The sequence below is a fragment of the Arvicola amphibius genome, chromosome 5 (genome assembly GCF_903992535.2).
Source record: "Arvicola amphibius chromosome 5, mArvAmp1.2, whole genome shotgun sequence".
NCBI lineage: Eukaryota > Metazoa > Chordata > Mammalia > Rodentia > Cricetidae > Arvicola > Arvicola amphibius.
In genome coordinates, this window is record NC_052051.1 from 20,104,414 (window position 1) to 20,128,750 (window position 24,337).

At 52.2% G+C, this 24,337-nt stretch overlaps 1 protein-coding gene across 1 annotated transcript; it reads right to left on the reverse strand.

The window, feature by feature from the left end:
• Window positions 1–64: 64 nt before the first annotated feature.
• Bpi (bactericidal permeability increasing protein) lies at window positions 65–24,103 on the reverse strand. Its single transcript, XM_038331857.1, has 15 exons — window positions 23,974–24,103; window positions 21,056–21,170; window positions 19,878–20,006; window positions 18,838–18,996; window positions 17,854–17,917; window positions 13,808–13,871; window positions 12,628–12,716; window positions 9,710–9,886; window positions 8,791–8,850; window positions 7,850–8,017; window positions 6,848–6,915; window positions 5,692–5,734; window positions 3,110–3,173; window positions 2,093–2,169; window positions 65–103 (listed from the first exon to the last, which is right to left on the reverse strand). Exons 1-15 carry the CDS (start codon window positions 24,101–24,103, stop codon window positions 65–67), a joined length of 1,446 nt encoding a protein of 481 aa, XP_038187785.1.
• Between the last annotated feature and the right edge of the window lie 234 nt (window positions 24,104–24,337).

A 24,337-nucleotide genomic window follows, 5' to 3' on the forward strand; every position in this document is an offset into this window, starting at 1 on the left:
AGAGTGCAGTGGCCCCCTTGGGAGCAGCTGCAGGGCTCCCAGGCCCAGGGCCTGTGGTGATCTCTCAGGTCCGGTGGACATCTGCTCCAAGCACCAGGAAATTCTAGGGAGAGACAGACATCGTTAGCTGAACTGCACCCTAGATGCTGGGCTGGGATTTTAAGAAGGGTGGCCTGGCTGGGAAGCTCTGTCTCAAGACACAAGGTAGAGAGTGATGGATGTCACTTGTCACCTCTGACCTCCACATACATGTGCACACACATACATGCTCACATGCACATACACGTGCACCCATACACATTCAAACACACAGTGTGCAAGCCATACACACATACACACACTTAAGCATACACATACATATGTTTAAGAAAAGCAAACTTGGGGGCCTGGCTAAGATGGGGGCGGGGTGAAGCCAGTCTGCTTGAGAAAGGCAGGGTGTCAGCAGTTGGGCCTGTGTGACGGCAGTGACAGCTGGAGATCCTGCCAGCAGCTTCCCTGGTAGGTGTTCTCTCGGCCACCTTGGGGGCCTCTGTGTGTCACCCCTGCCTTGCAGCAGCTCAAAAGACCTGGTTCCAATCAAGACTGAAAAATTACTCTCTGCCCCAAGTTTCCTTCCCTCTGTTTCTAAGTGAAGCAATTAAATTTTGCCAGGGGCTTTTTTTTTCTTTTTTTACGATGACCTTGATAAAAATCAGGAACAGAGATGCTGGAGGAGGCGGGCAGATTCCTCTGCTCTGCTGCCTGTTTTCCAGTCTCATCTTCAGCCGCTCCTTGGTCTAAAGAACTAGGATTGACTGCCACCATGCATTAGAGAGAGGAACTTGGTGACATAGGACTTTCTCATAAGGGCCTTGTATCAGAAAAGCAAGCTGTCAGCAGAGGCAGGAACTCGGGGCCAGGTGAGGGCTTGCCTGTGGGGTTATGGGTTTAGTGGGATGTTTAGGGATGAAGGGGTACAGACATTGTGGAAGGGAGGTGGCCGACATGTATATCACAGAGGAAAGCTGGGTGCTGCAGGGGTGGATGCCGAGAGCGACCACGAATGCCCGTGACCTGGGGAGAAGATGCCTGAGAGGAAGGCCTGGATTGCTGATATGCAGGGAGCGGACAGAATGAGAAGGGGAGACGGAGAGAGTTGAGGGAAAGTTCCCAGGAGCCCAGGAGCCTGGAAACTCAGAGGAAGGTATGTGAACATCGGGGTGTCACACTCCTGCGGGACAGGCGTGGATAGAACTCTTCATGTAAACGTACCGAGGTGATGCTGGTGCATCAGTGCTATACACCATGCTCTAGGTGATAGTTTCCTGAGGAAGACTACACTTCCCAGCTTCCCTTGTGGACTACAGAAGTCATTTCCACCCCTACAAGAGGCTGCATCCCATGGCAGGGCAGTGGTAGCACACACCTTTAATTCTAGCACTCAGGAAGCAGAAGCAGGCGCATCTTTGTGAGTTTGAGGCCAGCCTAGTCTACAGAGTGAGTACCAGGATGCCAAGACTATTTAATGGAGAAACCTTGTCTTGAAAAGCAACAACAACAAAGTCACATTTCATCTCCTGCAGGGGTGCAGGGATTTTGGCCAACCAAACATGTGGGTGACAAAGACATCCCTTATCTATGTATGAACATGGTCCTCCTCAGGTAAGATCAAACCTCTCTTTCTTCCACCCTCTCTCTCTCCAGTTGCTTTTTTTTTCAGGGTTTCTCTGTTGCTTTGGAGCCTGTCCTGGAACTAGCTCTTGTAGACCAGGCTGGTCTCGAACTCACAGAGATCCACCTGCCTCTGCCTCCCGAGTGCTGGGACTAAAGGCATGCGCCACCACCGCCTGGCATCTCCAGTTGCTTTTTAAAATAATCTGATATTTGGCACTTAAACACACCCACCTAAAAAGAATTGCGTGTCTACTTGGTGAGTCCACGTTTACAGGAACAAGCAACAGCCCGGGTTTTCTAAGCGCCAACTCTCTCTGTGTCCTAAGGATGTTGTGAAGCTAGGAAGGGCTCAGTGTAGGGTGTGGCACACAGGAGGCTTGGCAGTGGTGGGTGGCTATTCTCACGAGCCACTTGGTGACCGGAGACCTTGGGGACTTACCTGGTAGGACTGGAACACAGGGTTGTTGAGCCTGACCCCAGCGGGCAAAGGCAGAGGGAAACCTTTATGCAGCCTCTCTATAGTGTGAGACAAGAGGGACACATGAAACAGGGGCCAGCACAGGTTTGTATGCCAGGAAGGAAGGCTGCTCTGGTGTCTGTGCCCTGCCCCTTTCTACTACACTGACCCCCAGGCCCACATGCAGGACATGGCGGTACACACCATTGCTCTGTGCCACACCTGAGTGAAACTGGGGACTCTATAGGCAGAGCATGGACCTGGAATTGGGGGTATCTGTACATGGAACCCCTTGGTGTTGCAGACGAAGATGTGAGTGGGCAGTAGCTGGGGGAACAACCCCTGTACTCCATAAACTGAGGTGGAACCGAGGCATGCAAGTACAGGGGATAGTTTAGTAACCTGGAGTGGCCTGGGTCAGCCCCGAGGAATTTGTCCTAGACCCATCTGGCCCATGAAGGTGAACTTGGTTAGGTCAGTCTTGAGGCTGCTGGTGTGAAGCCCAGTTGGGGATAGATGTTAGTTTTACACCTCCCTGAAAAAGTCACTCAAGGGCTGGAGAGATGGCTCAGAGGTTAAGAGCACTGCCTGCTCTTCCAGAGGTCCTGAGTTCAATTCCCAGCAACCACATGGTGGCTCACAACCATCTGTAATGGGGTATGGTGCCCTCTTCTGGCCTGAAGGCATACACACAGACAGAATATTGTATACATAATAAATAAATAAATAAATAAATATTTAAAAAAAAAAAAGTCACTCAACAAACTGCCCCCCGGCCACCTCACAGGCAGGAATGATGTAAGGGATGGGAGTAGAGGAGGAGCCCAGGGCATGCCAGTTCCTTTTATCCTCTGAACTTTTTGGTCAGATGTCATTTGAGGTCACTTGAGGGGCCCATCCTCTGGCCTCTAAGCTAGGCCAGGAACCAGGACCTGCAGGCAGGCAACCCCATCTTTCTGAGCGAGATTGAAAACCATTAGTTTCTTCAGAGTTCCTTACCATTGATCTTGGGCAGCACTATCGTGGGCATGAGGTAGTTTATGGCAGCCTGCAGCAGCTCCACCTTCGGATGAGAGGGATGGGGGAGCTATGTCATCAAGGCAACCGCCCTTCTTTCACACCTCATCCCCCTGCCACCCGGCTCTCCACAGCCTCCCAACCTGGAGAAGCACCAGAGTGGGCACAGGACAGACAAAATATGAGGAAACCAGGCAACCTGTAAGGCCATAAGGACACAGAAGGTTGGGAGACTTTGAATGGGTTTTTCTTCCACAGCGGCCAACAAAAGCCTTGCAAATGAGCAAGACACGGGAGGACATGCTTGTGATTCAGAGGCTGGGCAGGAGCATCATGAGTTTGAAATCAACACAAGACTCCTGAGACCCTGAGCCCTGGCTTGAAACAAATAAACAAGCCAGGCGTGGTGGCAATGCCCTTAATCTTAGCACTCAGAAGCCACAGGCTGGTGGAAGGTGGATCTCTATGAGCCTGTCTACATAGTGAGATCCAGGCCAAGGTTACAATGGTAAAACCCTGCCTCAAAAAACACAAAGCAAAGAAGGAGGAGAAAGGGAGGGAGGGAGAGAGAGATGGAGGAAGGGAGGAAAGGAGGAAGGGAAGGAGGGAGGGAAAAAGGAAGGAAGGAAGGGAAAGAGGAAGGAAGGAAGGGCTTTATTTCAAATGTGTGTTTTTTAGGCAGTAACAGACCTCATACATCCTTCCTGTTGGGGGCTGGGGAGCAGGCAATAACATGGAGTAAAAGAAAAACCTGAGAAGCAAGAGTCTTCCACAAGACAATTTAACACAAATAATAAACTAGCAAAACTACCAAGTGCAACAGCAGGGCACTCACTTGGAGATGTGGCGCAACTTTGATACCAAGCAATAGTAGGGAACCATTAAACAGGATATTGTAGGAATGTAACCATCAGCAATGGGCCAAAGTGTGAGGCAGGAAAAGGAAGTTCTGAGGACCAAGGAATTCTGAATTTTAATTAAAGATGCCCACTGAAAAGCCAGGAAGGCTGTATTCTGAATCAGGAGCCGAATGGTAGAAACACAAATGAGTTTCACCGCTTGGGTTTGCAGAAGTGCAGGTTCCCAGTGCTCAGGGCTGCATGTGTGTTGTTTTGATGACAATAAAAATAAACAAATAAACAAATGATAACCTGGACCCACGTCAAGATGCCTGCCTGGAGCAGTGACACTTACAGCTCGTAAATGTGTATGCTTTTATTTCTGGAGTAGCCGTTATTGCTTCCCAGGCTGTGCTCCCGTGGGCATCTCAGTTTGTTACCCTCCTAGCCCTACATCTGGGAAAGCCCATTTTCATTTTCTGCGGGAGCAGAAGTTAGTTACCAGCTGGAGGCAGCCTGGGCAGGGGAAGCCAGAGGAGCCCCAGGAAGGGCAGCCTAGCCTTCTGTTTGCTATTATCCCAGATGGATTCTCAGCAGACTTGGAGGTGGCAGGCTGGGACCATGTGATTCTGGAGCTGGTGGCTCCAAGGCCCTCAGTGGGGAAAGGGGGTGCTCTGCAAAGCAGCGGGAAGCAGGAAGACTCCTGTCAGTGCTCAGGAGTCTCAGCCTCCGGGGTGTGCACTGTGTGGGGGTGCCATATGGATGGGTCTGTCTATTTGGAGGGAGGAGGACAGCGCTCGGACAGACAAATGGCCAGGCCTCTTCTGGCTCACTCAGTCACTTAGCCACAACCCAGATACCACCATGATGCCTTCCCACAAACATCTTCTCCCATCAATTCCACCTAAGCCTCTCCTCCAAATCCCTCCTTCCTCTGTTCCTGGCTTTACACCCTGTGGTCACACTCTTGTGTCCTGTGGCTGTCCCCCTCGTCTGACCACAGGACCCTAAGAGTGGCATAGATCACAGCTCCTTGTTCTCTGTAAGGACAGGCTCCCTGAGGCTGCTCACTGCCCTTGAACTCTGTCTTCTCGCCTCCATCTTAGCTAGAAGGCCCTGGGCGACCCAGCCCTAGCCTGCTTCATCGGCCACATCTCTCACATCCTCTCCTCATCGGTCACCAGCGGCCCTAGTTTCTTACATTCCACACACATGCCAAGATGGTCCTGCTACAGGGCCTTATCCCCTGCTATTCCCACTGCTGCTGGCTCATTCTCATGGCCAAGTATCAGCTCCTCAGGGTGGCCTCCTCTGATCTCACTTGCCTGCCTCTTTCTTTGAGACACAGTCTCTCTATGTAGTCCTGGCTGGTCTAGAATTTACTATGTAGACTAGGCTGATCTTGAACTCACAGAGATCTGCCTGCCTCTGCTTCTCAAGGGCTGGGATTAATGCACTCAGCTTGATCTCATCGTCTAATACCTAGGAATGGAGTCTCAGTAAAGTAATTAATTTGTCCCATCAATAAACACACCGAATAGCTCTTTGTGTGTGCTTTGTCTCAGCACACAAGTCCAGGTGAGGAGGAATGAGCTCTGAGAAGGCAAGCGACTGGCCTGAGGCCACACGGTTTGTAAGAGACAGGACTCTGGCTCAGGTGGCCTGCCCACAGAACAAGCTATGTGCAGGTGAGCCGGGAGCTTCCTCGGCAGGGCTAGGACTCACCTTAAAGGAGCCGAAATCAGACTGCTTCAGTTCTAGTGTCAGCCTGCAGGGAGGGGAGACAAGGTCGTTGGGTGGCCTGAGTGGCCGGGAACCCACCCATGAATACCACCCAGGCTTCTGACCCAGTGTGCTTTCTCGGCATGCCCCAGGCTCTCCCTTGAGGAGAGTCACATGTTCCCAGAATGGTTAGTGCTGCTGACCAAACCCTAAGCTCTGGGTACAGCCTACCTCCCTGCTTAGTGCTAGTGTGTGTGTGTGGGGGGGGGAGGGGGGATGTGCTGCCCAGTGGGCGCTGGTCGCAAAGCTTCTAGATGGCAAGCGAGTGTCTCTCTCCTGCCACATGTGATGTTGCCTGTGGGGACAACTTGCAAGGAATGAAGCCAGCCCAGGGGACAGCAAAGCCAAGAGACAGAATGATATCACTGGGGCACCAGGCTCTACTCAGCCTGAAAGCCTCAGGCTTCTCAGTTAGATGAACCCACAGCCTACTCACTAAAGCCAGGCCATTTGGGTAAACAGGGGCATGTGGTCACTTATGTATGAGCCTGGGGAGTCGCTTGTCTCTGAGCATCAGTTTGGTTTCTTGTTTCTTTGGCAGTGCTGGGGAGAAAACCCAGGGCCCCATACGTTCCAGGCAGGCGCCCTACCACCGAGTCATAGTCTCAGCCCTTTCCAGTCTTGCTTTGGGACGGTGTCTTATTCGGTTGCCCAGGCAGGTCCAGTTCTCCTGAGTATCCCAGTCACCACCTGTGGCTTGAGGCCTGGTCAGGTGGACCAAGGCCAGGACTGGGTATTGAGTGTGTGGAAGGCCACTACTCTCTTGCGGGCCCAGGAATGAATGAACACCCACCTCCTTCTGCCCCCCACCCTGCTCTCTTGCGGGCCCAGGAATGGATGAACACCCACCTCCTCCTGCCCCCCACCCTGCTCTCTTGCAGGCCCAGGAATGGATGAACACCCACCTCCTCCCGCCCCCCACCCTGCTCTCTTGCAGGCCCAGGAATGGATGAACACCCACCTCCTCCTGCCACCCACCCTGCTCTCTTGCAGGCCCAGGAATGGATGAACACCCATCTCCTCCTGCCCCCCCCCCACTGCTCTCTTGCGGGCCCAGGAATGGATAAACACCCACCTCCTCCTGGCCCCCCAGGCTTACTTTTCTAGCTTCATCTCCCCAACAAGCTTGTCTACTTCAGCGTCCACTTCCAAAGAGGCAGTTGTGTTCTGTAAAGCAAGTGATCCAGGTAAACGGCCTGACTCCTGGCAGGGGAGGGCCAGCAGGGTGACCATACCTCTGGGTCATACCCACAGAGCCCAGGAAGCAGGGAGAAAGGCTTCGGCCTTGTGGTTCTGAGAGTCCTGGGCTGTCAGCCTGGGAAGAGGCAAGGGCTGAAAGTCCCGCTGGCCTGTCATCACAATAGCCACCCCCTGCTTCCCTCAAAAGCTACTAAGGAAGAGAAGCCCCACCTCAGCTCCCTTGCCTACCTATGGCCTCAGGGAGCCTAATCAGAACCCATTTCACCTGCCCAGTGAGCTACAGCTTGAAACTGGGCAGACCGGCCACATATCTCTAGCGCCCCCTGATGGGAACATCCCTGTAGATGCTCCACAGGCCTCTAGTGTCCCCTACTAGGGGAGATGCTGGACGCATGCAGGGGCCACCAACAGGGAGACCCAACCAATGGATACAAATCAGCAGAGGAATGAAAATTTGAGCAAATTAAGGGTTAAGCAAATTCACAAATGAAGGAGCACTCCAAGATATGCATGGATGAGTAAGTGATGAAGACGGACCCGCTGAACAAGGGTTAAGCAAATGAATCTGTGAGTAATCGAATAAGTGATGGGCATAGGGGCCAGAAAAGGGACAGCATATTTCACGTAAGAATGAGTAATTGACTTAATTAAAAACTGGACAAATAGGTGTATGGGTAGATAAAACCACACACACGCATATCTGAATCATCCAAGACAGGCAGCTGGGAGCTGTTTTGCGCAGTGGAGGAATGAATTACTGAATGAATGAAAGGACAAGGGAGGAACATCCACACATAAACAAGCAAGTGCATGGGGGACGCTGGTGAGAAGGGTCTGTGGGAGGTGCAGGTGAGGCGGTGACCCAGGCACAGGCTTGGATCTGGGTCCCCACCCAGCTTACCATGTGAACCAGGAAAAGAGGGACCAGGGAGGAGTTGGGGAGCACAGCAAAGGCCTGGGCCTCCAGGGCAGGGTCGAGTGAGAGGCCTGAGGGCTGGATGCTCAGACGTGGAGGCGAGGAAACGGAGATCAGCAGCTGCACCTCTGCACTGGGGAACTTCAAGGCCACCTGCGGTGCGGTACAAGTGACGAGTGACGGAAGAGGTCCCGTTTATCTGAAACCCATGAGAGCCATCCATCCTCCCACTAGGCCATCCAGGTGAGGTAAGAGCAATGGCCACAAGGCCAGTGTTCGAGACAAACCTCCTGGGCACTTCTACCCGCCACACCTCCTCAGCCGCCACCTCCTTGTCGAAATCCCTAGACGCTATGGGAAACGGCCTGCTGTGCCTCTGTTCTGCAGCTCCCAATAGAGCTCAGAGATGGCTGTCTACAGAAGCCAGGCTGAACGAGCTCTGAGCTGAGGGCTCTTCTCAGAGGAAGGGACATCAGTGCATCCCTCTCCCTCCCTGTGGACTAGTGGCTGGCATACTGTCCTCCCAGAACCCCAACCTTGGTCTTCCAGTCCACAGAACTCATGAGAAATAAATTTCTGGCTTAAGCCATTCAGCCTATAGAAGGAATCTGCCTGTCCACCTTGTCTGCCGCAACCTCATCCACCCATTGCTGTCACCATCACAGGGCACACGCATGGTTTGTTCGTGTGCACCTGAATGGAAAGTTCTGTCTTCACAGGACTGAGAGAGGAACATGAAGGAATAGAGAGAGGAGAGGAGGGCAGTGAGGGAGGGACGTTCAGGGGTGGGGGGAAGCAGAAAAGATAGGTGGGGGGACGGTGGGTAGGCAGTCTGTTCTGTTGGTCCCCAGTTCGGCAGAGATTTGATGGGTAAATGAGCCTCCCTGGCACTCTAGAGAGCGAGCGAGGAGACAAGGCTTTCCTACCTTGGGCAGGAAGGTCCCAAGGAACTCAGTGTTCAGGCGGAATTTGGAATCCTTTGGCAACTGCGGTGAGGAGGGGTGAGGACATTGGGAGACGGTTAAAGCTGAGAGGAATAGGTGCATGCCAGGCCGGGGGTGAGACACTGCATGTCAGCACACACTGGGGCCCTGTGCCAGTACCACTTTGCTCTACAACTTGGTTAGTTATTGGCAAGGAAGGGTGGGCGTGGTCAGTGACTGCTGCTGTCACACCAGTCACAGGATGGCCCGCTTCATCCAGCCTGCCTCTGTGCTACCCCTCCAATCCCGCGAGGCCCCACCCCTGCCAACTTTGACTCCTGAGGTACACCAGCCATGGGGCCCAGTCTTGCTGGGGTAAGCAGCCTGGCTGGCCCCCATGGGTGGTCTGTGTTTGCTTCCATAGTGAGCCGTGGCCATTCTGCATGTCTTCCTATAAAGAGAGGAGAACCTGACGGTTTTGAGGAGTGCTGTAAAAGGGGCCACAATGCAAGTGGCCTGGCTGGGATGGCTGTACCTCCCAGGCTGTAGAGAAGGGGGTTACTTCATCATATACAGATGGGGAAACTGAGGTCCAGAGCGAGTCCAGCCATGAACACATTGTAAGAGTCAATGATGCTAAGTCAGCAGTGGGAATAGCATATTGTGGGGTGTGGCTGCTATGCACTGAGCTCTGGGCTCCCAGCCTCTTGCACTGTTCTTTCAATTAAAACTCACAATGGCCTTTGGGGAGGACACTAGTGTGGGTGACTTACAGTTGAGTCTGAGGTACAGGGATACGTTAGTGGCCTAGAGTCCCTCGGTTGAGACACTTGACCCTGGGGCTCTACCCCCGGGAACAAAGCCTCCCTAGGTCTGCTGGACATGGAGTCCATGCTCTTCTGTGCTAGTCAGCCACACTCACCATTTGGTCCCTCAGGGTCATTTGCAAGGTTCCAGACTCTTGATATGCAAACCCGGCAGTGTTAAAGAAGTAGTCGGAGATGCCCAGTTGTACCATGTAGCTCTTGTTGGGGGAGAATCTCATTGCTGGTGGGGTAATAGGGAGTGGGTCGTGGTGTCTCCTCCAGAAAAACTCCCCCTGGGTAGAAAGCACAGAGCAGGTCTGGGTGTCCTAGGATTGCAGGTGAGCAACTCGAGTCCAGTACAAGATGGGAGGGAACCAGCTGGGCACAACCAGGAACTGTTGGTGGCAGCATGGGGCACCGGGGGGTACTTTCCAGCATCCTGGGGCACAAGACGGTCACACAGCCCAACACCTCCTCCCACTGCACCATTGCCCTCCCTCTTGCCAGTCAGCTCAGCAGCCACCAAAAGAACAGTGGCCTCCAGGTTGCTTCCTCTGTCCCGTTAACAGACTCAGGAAGGCTGGAGTGTGCATTTTTGGTAAGCATCACATGCTACTGAGAGGACACCTGTCCCTTGTGTCTCTAAGAAGTGTTCTGACAACGTGCGACGAGAACAGATTGCTTATTAGGAAGAAAAACAATGTCTAGCTCGGAAAGCCACTTGTAGACACATATGGTAGAATACCACTTACGTAAAATTTAAAGAGCACAGAAAGTCTAAATGTGTACCAAAGGACAAACGTCATTTCAGTGTGGTGCCTGGTGTGGGCAGGAGGGCAGTGGGGAACATTCCCTGAAGCTTTGGCATCATTCGTGCTGGTGAGCCTGTGCCACTGAGTTACAGCCCAGCCATGTTCTCTGAGCCTTTGAATCACGCTGCCATTTAAAGTTAATTCCACATTGCCCATACAGTGGAAGACCATATAGTTCCTTTCTTTTCCTTTTTTCTTTTCTTTTTCCCTTCCTCCATTCCTTCTTTCTTTCTGAGACAGGGTCTCTTTGTAGCCCTGACTGACCTGAAACCTCCTATGTAGACCAGACCGAACTCACAGAGATCCTCCTGCTTCTGCCATTTGAGTGCTGGGATTAAAGGCCTGCATCACCACACCCAGCTGACCAGGCAGTTCTCAGAGATAGTGGACACTAGCTCCAATATGCATCCTTAGAGAGAAATATGAGCAGGACAGCACCATCCCCCATGCAAAACAGGTCACCAGCCAAGAGCAGGTGAATGCATTTGCATGTGTGTATATGTATATATGTGTGCAAGTGTGTATGTATATGCATGTGTGTATGTGTACATGTATGTATGCCATAGGTATGTGCATGTGTGTGCACTATGTGTAGGTGCATGCATACATTTGCACATATGAATGTACCCTGATGTGTGCATGTGTGTGGAGTATGTGTGTGTGCATGCATGTGTGTCCATGTGTATGTGTAGGTGTGTGCACTGCTTGTGTATATGTGGGTATTTTGAGCATTCAGTCTTGTCTGGCACCTCTAGAGAGTAGTCTTGAGTGGACAGAGAGCTTTCAGGATGATTCCTGAGGATGCAGCTGCCTGCTCTTTCTTCCTAGATCACCACGCAGCTTTGCCTGCCCCAAGTTCCTTGTTTTTCTATCCTCCATCTGCCCAGTTAACATCCATCACCTCTCCCCAGGTCCCAGCCCATAAATGCCCCAAGCTTGTCTTTGGGGATAGAGACCCAGGCTCCCTACTCACACTTGCCCATCATATGAATAACTCTTGTCATTTTGGTAACCAGCATGCCACACACTGGACAAAATGGTCTGGTTTGGTACCAACTGTAGCTCTGGTTAGCTGCATGGGGACATCTGAGTAAAGTCCAGCTGTCTCAGGTGGGGCACTGCTGTCCAGGGTGGGACCTCATTGTGGCTGTTCACTGAAGGACAGAGTCATCAATGGGAGGCCACAGCAGACATTTTTGTGGGTGTCTTAGGAGCCGTCCATGTTGTACTCTTCTGGCTCAGTGATGAATAGCTGTGCTTACAAGAGGATCATGGTGTGTGTGTGTGTGTGTGTGTGTGTGTATGTGTGTGTTTGCATCTGTGCTGTGTGGATCTGTTTCTATGCCTCTGTATGCTCTGTTTCTGTTTCTCCTTGTGTCTGTTCCCCCTCTTGCTCTCTCTGTGTATGTTGTATTACTGTAGAGAAGTTTTGGAGGCTCTAAATCAGTCTTGAGTGTGCTTATTTCTGCATGGTATGATTTAGGCCAGTAGTTCTCAATCATGAGTTGCGATCCCCATAGGGGACACATATCAGATATTTATATTATGATTCATAATAGTAGCAAATTTACAGCTATGAAGTAGCAATGAAATAATTTTATGGTTGGGGTCACCACAACATGAGGAACTGTGGTAAAGGGTCACAGCATTAAGAGAGTTGAAAACCACTGATTTAGGCAATGTCACTCCTGTTCTTCCCTCTGTCTTGCCAACCTTTACCCCCATCCAACAAATTTCCCGACACCTACCCTTCACCAGGCCTATTTCCAGGTGCTGTACATATGGCAGTGAACAATGCAGTCCCTGTCCTCTCCTGACATACTGTGTGTGTGTGTGTGTGGGTGTGGGTGTGGGTGGGTGGTGTTGGGGTGTGATTAGCTCTGCTGAGATAAAGGCAGTGTTGGGGGCTATTTCAGCAAGAGTGGTTGGAGAAAGCATCCCTAGGAAGACTTTCCTGGGAGGGCCCAGTTTGACCAAGAACCGGAAGGAAGCAGGGAGAGCAATGTGCATATCTGCCGTGGAGCACCCTGGGCAGAGGGAAGAGTGAGCACAAAGGCCCTGGGGCCCAGGCAGGCACAGTCAGTTTCTGGAATGTTGGTGGCCAGCATGACTGGAGCAGGGGATGCAGGGGAGTGTGGAGTGGGGCAAAGCAAATAGGAAGAGGTCAGTTTCCAGGGTCACAGGGTCATTTGAGCAGATGCCCATCTCTGTGGAATCCTCACCTTTAGCTGCCCTTCCAGGAACTCCACTGTGGTTCTAAGAGTCAGCAAACTGTAGTCAATTGCGGCCATTTCATCCACTCTGGCAACCACTAGACACAGAGAAGATGGGCTGTGAGCCGGCTCCAGTGGCAGTAGCCTGCACGGCTGCAAGGGGAACTGTGGTCTCTTTCCATCACCCCTGCAGGACCCCTGCAGGACTCCCTGAGGTTCCCAGAAAAGATGTGAAGTCTGGAGATGGAGACTGGGTTGGAGCACCCAGTGTGTCAACATCAGGCTCTGGGTTCAGTCCCCAGACTCATGTACACATGTATACACACACATATACATTCACACATGCACGCGTGCACATACATACATGCACGCATTTGCACAGATAGCAATGGCTCAGTGAGGGGGCAACATGCTTGTAATCCCATCATATGAGAGGCAGAGGTGGGAGTTTGAGGCAGAGACTGAGAGTTTGAGGCTAGCCTGGGCTGCAGTGTGAAATCGGAGAAGAGAGAGAAAGAGGAGGCTGTTCTTTGGTCCTGCACCAGAACATGTGTTATGGGCCAGCAGCACATAGTCCACAAGGGGGCAGTCCTATCTGAGGTTTTTAAGACCCCAGCTTCCAGTGGGTGTAATCGAGACACACCATATAAATGTATGAAATTGCCAAGAATAAAATTTGATCTCCACACTGGGATCTGGATTCTTCTAGATAGCTCTGTCCCTCTCTGAGTCTTAGTTTCTCCAGGAGTGAAGTGAGAAGGCTGGGGCAGGAGGATGCCTGCCAGCAGGAGCTGTGACTCATTGTCATTTGCTGTATATAGAGATATTGTTCCCTTTGCAGGGCGTGGGAACTGAGGTCTAGAGAGAAGTGGGCAGTCTCTCATCTCAGGTTGTGTGTGTCATTGGCCTCAGAGAGCCAGGGTACGTGCGGGGATGCTGGGGTGTTGGGGTGCCAAGGTACAGGGGTACTGGAGTGCTGGGGTCCAGGGTGTTAGCCTTCTGCCTGGCTGGAGGAAGGAGTTGGCTTCCACTTCACTTCTGAATGCACAAGGAACTGGCCCGATGCTAGCTGTGGAGGACTGCAGCCCGCCCTTCCCCTCGCCACCAGGCTCAGGCCTGCTCCATCCACGCTGCCCCCCTTCTAGCTGCCCCCCATCCTCTTCCATCCTCAGCCACTCCCAGCCCTCACCTGGAAGAGTCTGGATGTAAGGCTGCAGCTTGGTGGACACCGAGATGGTGACAATTCTGCAGATCTAGGGACAACCAAAGAAATGCCAGTGAGCTCCAGAAGTGGTGAGAGTCCAGACACACCATCTCCATCTTCTCTCTGTGGTGACAGCAAAACACCAGAGACCAAGTGATTCACAGGGAACACAGGTTTAGTTAGCTCATGGCTCCTTCAAGTCCACGACGACAAGGGGGCAGAGTCTGCCAAGAGGCTTCCAGATTGTAACGAGGTGGAAAGTGTAACATGGCTAGACAGAGGCATGTGCTAGCTTAGGAACCCCACCTCTACCCATATAAAGCCACCAAGGCCACCACGGGGCTCATTTAACCCACGGGCTGCACCGCTAAACACCATTAACAGATTAATTTGGGGATTAAGAGTCCAGCACATGAACTCTGTGGAGATAAATCCAAACCACAGCACACGCTTTGTCTTCCTTTAGTGTCTTGTTAAAAACCACGCAGCTAGCTGGGTGGTGGTGGTGCACACCTTTAATCCCAGCACTTGGGAGGCAGAGGCAGGCGGATCTCTGTGAATTCGAGGCCAGCCTGGTCTACAAGAATAGTTCCAGGACAGGCCCCAAAGCTACAGAGAAACCTTGTCTGGACCCCCCCCCCCCCCCAAAAAAAAAAAGAAAAAGAAAAAAATCACACAGCTAATCAAGTTTCCTTTTTGTCTTTGGCCACTGGAAGCTCAGAAACAATTAACTGTATAAGACTACATTGTCTGCATATCTGCGCCCTGTGTTTTTCCTGCATGAGAACTTCCCTAACGGGTATTTATGGGACCTGGGCTATAGTGTTGTGTTCTCTGTTGTTCTCAGTTGTCTGACTTTTTCTTCTCTTTATCTGTTTTTCGTTATCGCAGATCCTTCACAGAATGAAGTGGCAAACAAATACAAGGTGGTCCATGGTCAGCTTCCCTTCTCCGGGTTTTGGATAGCAGGGCACCTTCTAGGCTTGGGTGTGTGTAGGCGCCCTCACCTTAGCCTTGTGGCTGGAGAAGCTGTTTTTGGCAGCTTCTCCACCTCACTGGCTGACCTTGTTCTCTTCCTTTCTCTAGAGCCCTCTTCCCTCTGCTGCGGCAAGGAACAGATCAATTACAGCAGCCTGGATAACCAGACCTCTGCCTTTGGCAAAACTGGAGTTACCTATGATCAACCACGATCCAAAACTATTAAGTGAAAAGTTCTAGAAATAAAGAATTTTCAAGTTTTAAATTGTGGGTCAGTTTGAAGAGATAATGCAACCTCCCTCCACCCCACCTAAGACACGAATGGCCCCTTTGTCCTTCCTATCCAAGCTGTATACACTACCTGCGATCAGTTACTCAGTAGCCACACGGGTCCTCAGATTGACCTCCGTGTTTGTGCTCATGCAGCCAGGCCTGACTTGAAACAGACTCTAAGGTTGGGCCTGCTGCAGCAGGAACCCTTACAACGGTCTCTTATCAAATCTGAGCCACGGCGTACGCTCATTTAGGATGCGTTTCATCCTTGGGCTGATACAGTGCCTAAGATTTGTCCCTAAAGGCAGGAAAAGGCTGGAATGGGGTGACAGCATTCTATGGGCCGGGCCTCCAGCTGGATAAAAGGAGACGATCCCCCAGTATTCGTCTCTCTGCTCGTGACTGGATGTTCTGTGACTAGCCACCTCGGTGTCTTGCTGCCCTGTCTGCCCTTCCATGATGGACCAGGCCTGCAAATCACAAATTAACCCTTCCTACCTTTGTCAGGTTTTGAACCAGCAATGAGTAGAGTAGTTAATGCAATTGCTGAGAGACTAGGACAAGAGGAAAAAGGAATGTTGGGAATTGAAGACAAGGCTGAGTGGCTACTGCACATAGAGAGCAGCAAGGGATCGAGGGTTATGATGACAACATCCAAGACGCTGGGTCATGATGACAAGATGAGTGGGTGAAGAGGGAACCAAGACAGAGTTAGGGTGAGACCCCTACTCAATTAAAACAAGCAAGCGAGGTGAAAATTCCCTCAGTCTGGGGAAAGAAATGACATTTAAGTACACTAAGTATTTGGGACCTCGTGTTGGCTCTACCGGAAGAAAACCATCTCAGGTCATATTGTAGCTAAAACCAAGAAGCTAGCAGGAGAAAGGGCGCTTACAAAGGCAAAATGAGCAGAGCAAAGCATACCTGACCACTGAAGCCCTAAGGCAATGGGAGCGGTGATGCATTTCAGCCCTGAAACAGAACTTCCAACCAAGAGCTCTGCCCCAAAACAGCTATCCTGGGACAACACCAAGGGAAATACAGATCTTCTACAATGCCCATCTGCATGCTAAAGCTACAGCGTCCATCCGCAAGCTAAAGCTACAGCGTCCATCCGCAAGCTAGAGCTACAATGTCCATCCGCAAGCTAAAGCAACTCTTTCTACTACACCAGTGCTGCAGGTGATACTTAGAGGAACTGGGGTGAGGGGGGTGCGTGACACAGTGGAGACACACAACAGCCTGAGAGCTCGGGCAAGGATACATCTCTCACATTCTCACAGTAAACCAGAAAGCCTTCAGGAGAAAGAAGTTAGTGTGCACCCCTCAGTGACAACCCTGAATGTGCAATTTGGTGGTAAAAATGCTTGCCACGCAAGAGTGAGGGCCTGAGTTTGAATCCCCAGAACCTATGTAGAAGCTGGGCAGGTAGCACAAGCACCTGGAACCCTGGTGCTCCCTATGGAGAGATGGAAGGTGGTGGCAGAAAAGTGCCCAGAAGAAGAATGGCACAGTGTGTCTACATTCACACACATGAGTACACACATACCCAGTGTGTACACACAAACACACACACACACTCTGCTAATGTAAATGGTCTTAACTCGCCAATGAAAAGATGCAGACTGTAATCCCAGCACTGAGGAGGCCGAGGCAGGCTGATCTCTCTGAGTTCAAGGCCAGCCTGGTCTATGGAGTGAGTTCCAGGACAGACAGCGCTACATAGAAAAACAACAAAACAAAACAACCTAAAAAATGCAGATTGGCTGAATGGATTAAGGAATAAAGTGTCCACTTATTTGCTGGACCTTGGTTTGCAAGACCTCCTAGGTCTTCGCAGTGGATGGGGGAGGTAAGGAGGGATGGAAGATCTGGCAAGGAAGAAGGGAAAAGGGAAGAGAAGCTGGCCCTGGAATGTGCTTCTGTCACAGGAGGCTCTGAAGTCCCAATAGGAACTGGACCATCCTCTGTGGCTCCTGTGTCATTTCTCTCACTGTCCCAGACTGGGAGGGGTAGGGGACGGCTGAACACTCTGGCTGCTTCTCAGATACTGCCTGCTCCATTGCCCCATTGCTCACCCAACAGGCCAATGGGGGGGGGGGGGGGCCCCAAATCATCCAATTCTCGTGGAGTCTCTGTGGCTCCCATGGCCTCAGTTCCCCTCTTGGCTGACTCCCCAGCCCACTCCAGCCTGCTCAGGCCCACTTGTAGCCTTGTGCCACCTGACACCTCACTTTCTCAAGCCAGGGCTACTGCCCAGCAGGATGCTCTACTGGTGATGACCTTCAGGGACCCAATGCCAGAGCACATACAGAGAGTTCTTGTAATAGTGCTAAGCTATGTCTGTCCTCAGCATGGGGGATACCTTGCCATCTGTACCCTTGCCATCACCCTGCTCCATACTCCACAGGGGTCCCTCCTAGTGGCAGCAAGAAATCACGGAGACGCAGCGTCTTCCTCAGTGGTGTGTAGTCTAGGGCAGGGCTCAGCAGGGGTGAGCAGGGGAGGGGAGGGAGGCTAGGGGGAGACAGCAGAAGCTGCTGTGAAGGAGCTAGCGGGAGGTAAGCAGAAGCCTCTTGGCAGTTACAGGAAGGCTTGCTGAGTAGGGGGCCCTGCCCTTCCCTGCTCTGTTTGTGGGACTGTCTGTAAAGCACGCCGCTGGGCTCTATGGATTTAAAGGCTCTGTGGATGCTGAGGGGTTGAGATGAAGGCCAAGGTGCCCAGCACGATTAAGATGTCGCTTTGAGGCCTTGGCTCTGCCACCACTGATGCCCACCTACCTTTTCATTGATGCTGTTTCTCAGGGAAGTCTCGATTTTCTTGTGGAACAGCTGAATCAGCCACCTGGAGGGGATGTGTGGGGATATACAAGGGATTTTTGGGTGTGCCTGGGAACCTTGGCAACTAGCCCTGGCTCATGCAGCCTTCACTAGACATTTCTCCCCACTTGCAGCAACCCATTTACGGGACTATTTTCTTAATAGCTACAGACACCTGCCCCACCCCATACCCACCTCCCCACGGCCCTCCCCCTCTGTAAACCAGCCACATTGGCTTGCCGTGTTCCCTGGTATCTCAGCTTCCTCTCGCCACCGTTTGCACATGTGGGTCCCCCCTCCCCCGTCCCAACACCCCATTGCCAACTTCTACCTACTCACCCTTTTCATCTCGGTTCAAATGTCATTTTCTCCTGCCCCCAGACTGGGCCAGGTCTCCAGTTCTAAGTGTCCGGGGCACTTTGTACCTTTTTAAAGTCTAGGTTCTTACCGCCCTAAGTGAGCCCTTCACTGATGTAATAACCTTGCTAAGGTCCCCCGCCCCCCAACCACCCCAGACCTGTAGTTTTACGAGAACAGGCTGGGTTGCCTGAGGGCCTAGGGTCAGACAGCCGGTCTTGACTACTCCGGGTGGCCCCTGGGCAGACAGCGTGAGAGAGATGCTGAGCAGTGCCGGCTGCACAGTGAGGCTCTGGTTGATGAAGTTAGTTGTGAGGTTTGGTTAAGGCCTGCCATCTTCTGTGCAGGCTTCTGGTTTAGGGCCAGCACACAGGTGATTGGAGGTCTGCAGGTGGATGCCTGCCAGTACTGAGCTGGGCCTTGAGGCAATGTCTCTCCACACACACACCCCACCACCACCACGTCCTGCCCTGCTCACACCCAAGGCTCTGAGAAGGTCTGTACAGAGGAGAGTCTACTGATACACTTTCTGAGGAAAGGAGTTTGAGGGACAGTCTCCTCTTGGGATTGCAGCCCCAGGAGACCTACCCCAGCATGCTGCCCGAGATTTGGATATGAACCCTGTCAATGTGACTGATGCAGGCAGAACATTCCACAGTGAGGCGGCCTGGGGGGTTCCTGCCCAGCTGCAGGTCAGCGGAGATGAAGACGCCTTGGACACTCAGATCAAACTTGCCGCGGGCTTTGCTGATGGGGAGACAGAGAGAAGTGACCTGGAGCAAACCCTTTCCTCCTCATACTTCTCCCATCAGCGGGGGACCTCAGGTTCCCTGTCAGCACCGCCCTGGGGATAGGGGTGTGTCAGAGACAAGAGGCAGCACTTGACTTCGGGGTTCTAACCTGATATCCCAACCTGATTTTCACTTGGCATTCTGCCCTCCCACGCCCCGTCCCACCAGAGCCTTTGCTGTGTGGCTTTGTGAAGGTTTCTTAACCTCTCTGAGCTTCTGTTTCTTCACTAGCAGCTAAACATGCGCATGTACATCTCAGTTTCATCACTCAAGATTTGACGGTTTCGTGTCGCAACTTTAAGCAGTTACTGACCCAGTAATTGATTAATGAACTTAATTAATCACTTCCCTTGTAGGCATAAAGTGAATTTATATAAGACAGGGGACACAGTGTGCTTGACCAACTCTGCCTTTTGCACTTTTTCTGTTTCTAAGACTGTGCTCTGGGTGACACACAGGACTTCAGAGAAGAAGCCGCACCTCTCAGCTGGGCCTTGTTGATACACAAGATAGAGACAACACATCACGGTTACTGTTTCAAGTCACTGAGACGGGGATGTTTGTTACACAGCAGCAGTAGCCGGTGAACACAGGAAGAAACAAAAAGTCCTGCTTAGCTTTCCCTCTTCACCCATTCTGCCTTGCCACGTCCTGCACTAGGATGTGACCCAACTCAGCTATTCATGCAAGGTGGAGTGTTTTTAAGTGACCTTCCCACCCGGTGGCGACACACGTCTATGTCTCTAGACAAGGCAGAAGTGGACATGCCCAACACCTTGGCTCAGAAGTCTCCAAGTGTCACCAGCCCACCTAGCAACCCTAGCGCCTGAGACTCACAGGAAGTTCTTCTTTGATTTCCATCTTCCTTTGATGTTGATGCTGGCATCCTTGATAGACAGCTGGAGCCTGCTCGTGGGCAGCAGACTGATCCGGGGATTAGGGATGTGAAATCCGTCCACTGTCATACTGTGGAGGAAAAAGCGCCCAGTCAGCATCCTGGGCCAGGAGGGCTTCGTGAGGCCCTTCACCTACGCGCCACCCTAGGTGTGTCATTTGGGCTGCTTGGGTTCACAGCGGACAGGCGGTCTCCATCTCGTAGGGTGAGTGACAGTCAACAAAGATGGCCAACACTGAGCCTTGACCACGGGCTCTGTATAGGGTGTTAAGTGTCTACCTGTTCTCACTGTTGGAAACCTGAGATATGCTGCCTTGACACATAGTAGGTGCGCCCGCCCAATGTCTGCCAGAGACACACAGTAGGTGCTTCAGATGTCTGCTGAATGGACCTGGCATGAAATTCTGAAGGAAACACTGGGGGTTTTCTGTCCAGCAGTTACACCCCCTTTCTTGGGACAGCAGACACGCAAGTGTATTTAGGGAGCCCATCTCACCCGTTCCGTGATAGGAACCCACCTGTCTTTCTGGGGTGGGGGGTCGACTTAAGCTTAGAAGGTTAGTTTTTTTTTGTTTGTTTGTTTTTGTTTTTTAACTCCTCTGGCACAGTGATTGATTTAGGGGCATGTACATTATTTAAACTGGCCTATCAGAGTGTACCTCAGAGCTTTGGCTGGTGTTGCAGGAGAAGGCTTCTTCCTGGACAGAGAGCTTAGGGACTGCGCTCTTAGAACTACCTGGTGACGCTCTTGTCTCTGGGGGACTGAAAGGACCTGACGCTGAGGTGGTAAGAGAGACCAACGTCCAGTGAAGCAAGAGCCTGGCTCAAGCAGGCGCTGCAGCTAGGCTACCCGGTCGTGTGAGGCTGTGCCTCAGGCACAGGCCATTTTCCTGTCCCTGGAATCCACGTGTGTAGCGCAGGTTTGGGTTTCCTGATGTCTATTATGGAGTGGTGGAGGGTGTTGGAAAGACAACCTCCAGGCTCAGCTTGAGGCGTGGTAAACCTTGGGCTGGTGTGCATGCTGGGTTGGGAGGGTTGAAGTCCATGAGCTGAGAACTTGGCCACAGGACTCGGGTCCCCGCAACCTGTGTTGGGAGGCCTAAGCCTCAGCTAACCTCACCTGTAGAACTCATAGGAACCTTTTCCCATATGCTTCGTCTTGAAGATTCCAGAGAAGTTGGGAACTTTGATGGCTTCTAGCTCCTTCTGCAGCTCGGTCACACCCTCCTGGCATGCTAGAGGGCAGAGCAGAGACACGCTCAGCTTAGGAGCAGGACTGGAGGTTCCCAGCAGTTCCAGACCCCTGGGCCTGGCTTCAGTGACAACAGCGGAAAGGGCAGGGCTGAGCAGGCTCTGTCTTCAGACAGCCAGGATTTGAGCCTTTGGCTCACCCACTCCTCCTGCACTGTTTGCCACTTCGATATCACTGAAGCAAAGACAGAAAGGTGGCCGTGTCCCAGCACTGCACGGGGAACCCTGGGATAAGTCATTCACATGCAATGGGCCATTCTTTTGAACTTTTTCCAACCATTTGAAGTCCAAAGACAGTCTTTAAGGGGTGTGTGGGTGCACCTGAAATGCCAGCACTGGGGATGTTGAGGCCCGAGGGCTTGTATTTAAGGCCATAGAGCAAGACCCTATTTCTAAGAAACAAAGCAACTGCCTGGGGGGGGGGGGAATGGCTCAGTAGTTAGAGTGATGGCCACACAGTATAAGGACCAGAGCCCAGATCCCCAGGCCCCATATAAATGCTGGATGGTGTGGTGACTTGTCCGTAATACCAGGGCTATTAAGGGGGCCAGGAGTCCCAGAGCAAGCCGGCTGCCTAGAACAGCTGTACCAGTGAGCTCCGAACTGAAGATTTGCCTCGAAATGTAAAATGGAGCGCGCCCAAGAAAGACACCCGGTGTCAACCTCTGGCATCCACATGACCCCTCGCTCACACAATCATGTGTGCCCACACACATACATGAACGTGAAGAATCCCCCCCGCCAACAGTGCATGGTGCCGAGGGACAACAACTGAGGTTTCCCCTTGCTCCCAGATGTACCCACACCCATGTGTTCACCCCCATGATCATGTACAAATACAACCACTCAAAACGAACATCCCTCCTTACTAGATCATAGCTGATACAGAAATACACAGCAAGCCACATTGAGCTTGTGGGCTATAGACTGTGAATCCCGGTCTGATATAACAGCCCCAAACATCCAGCCAAGCATCTTCCTCCACACCTTGCTCTGGGCTGTATTCCCACTGACACCCACCTCTACAGCCTCCAGGCTTTCTACAGGACCTTCATCTGGAGTCCCCTGTTCTACCTCTAACTTCCTTCGGGAAGCTTCCTGACACAGATATTACTATCCTGGCAGTCTTGAGCATCTCATTCGAAGCACCCATCTTTCTTTGTGATTAGGCATCTATTCGCAATGACTCTGTTGATGTCGCTCTCCTTCACTAAATGAAAGTCCCTGGAAGTTGGAGGCAATGTCGGTTGTTATGTATTAATGCATCTCTGGTATTTACCGGGGTGCCTGGCACTTACTGTTTGTTGGGTAAATAAATGAATGCCCCAAAGGCAGGAATTCTGCCACCAGTGAGGAAGCGGCTAACAGCTCAAGGATCCAATTAACCAGGCAAACCCGTCGCCTGAGGGGAGAGGAGGGAGGCAGAGAGGTGAGCCGAACAGGCTTCTGGTTTCCCCGAGAACCAAGTGGGATGGACAGCAACAATAAAGCGCATGGGGTCTTCCTGTCCACCAAGCCCTGCTTGCAACAAGGCTGAGCAATCCGAGAAATCCTTTCACCCCTCCCATCCCCCATAGAGGAAACAGGCTGGGGGAGGCCAGTGCTTTGTTCAAGAGCCCACAGCTGACCTGTGGTAGACAGAGGTAGGATGGGAATGCAGGTCTCCTGTTCCCTGAGCTTAGGCCCCAGGGCCAGCCTTTGGGTGTGGGGCACACCCATGAATAGGCTTGTCGCACTTTTAAAATCCTACTCCTGATGCCACATGGGACACCAGCAGAAGAGAAAAGCGAGGCAGCTGTGGCAGCATGAGGAGTTCTGACTGAGCCTCTGAACCCCCCCCCCAAGCTGTCAAACGTGCACTTCTGTGAGGACATGTACACACACACACACACACACACACACACACACACACACACAAACACACGTTCTGGGTTTAAACACAACCCTCAAAGCTCAATGGGGGAATCTTTCCGCATCCCTGAGATTCTGAAAAGTCCTGCCTAGGCTAGAACTTGAGTTTTGGGGTAGAAAAGCAGATCCCCTGGGGCCTGTGCGCACTGGTTTTGTGGACCTGTCTGGTCTGGTTTGAGCTGGGATCACCCAGAGTACTGCAGTTCCTCTCTCTATCACTAGGGGGCAGCACCAAGAAGAAGCTCTGTGAAGGGCCTCAGTGATGACCTGAGCTGAAAATCAGGTGTGCACTTCCCAGAGCCTCTGGGCAACTCCGATGTGCTCACCTGCAGGAGTGGACATGAGTAGTGTGTCCCACCCAGTCCTTCGGTGGAAGAAACGGGACCCGGTAGGTCCGTGAGGCGCCTGGCAGCGAAGCAGGTGAGCGGAGTTGTTACCTGCTTGGACTTGGGGGAGTAGTCTGGGGTAGCTTTCTCTGGGTCTGCCAGCGGAGTTTAAACATCTCACTGGTGAGAGCCCCTCTCCAGCCTGCTCAGCCTCTAGCAAACGAGGCAAGGCAGACGTCAGGCTTTGGAAAGAAAGGCCTAGAAATTTGTGCCAGGCGACAGTGTAGAAAGAGGGGAACCATAGGACCTTTAGGGCCCCGGGGACGTTTGGAATTTTTAAGAATAGTGTGGCCAAGTCCCAGATCTACTACTACCCAGCCCTATGAGTTTGTGCCTTAGTTTCTTCCTACATAAAACAAGGGAAAGGAGGTCTCCTTAGCAGAGCTATGAACTTGCCAGCCGCCAGATTTAAAGGGCTGTGCACCCTAAGTGATCAACAAGTGCTCCCCCTGAGCCCCAGGATAAGGGAGGAAGGGAGAAAGGCAATTACCGAAGTCCAGACCCTTCTGGGAGATTACGGCCGAGAAGCCAGGGTTGATGGCCGCTGTCAGGGTTGTGCCCATGAGGGCCAGCAGCGCCAGGGTTGACCATTTCCGCACGTTGTCAGGGGCCCAGGCCATGTCCTCCAGGGCAGCCCAGACCTCAAGGCCTCGGAGGGGAACCTGAGACCTATAAAGAATCCGCCTGGGGAAGGGCAGGGCAGTAGTAGAAAGAGGAAGGAGGAAGGCACCCGTGGGGGCGGGAGGGGGAGGGCAGCTGCGGTTCCCCATCAACGTTGGGGACCAGTCCCGGGACTGTCCCGGTGGAGCCTAGAGGTCTGTGCGAGCATGTGCATGTGCGCATGTGCTGCTCAC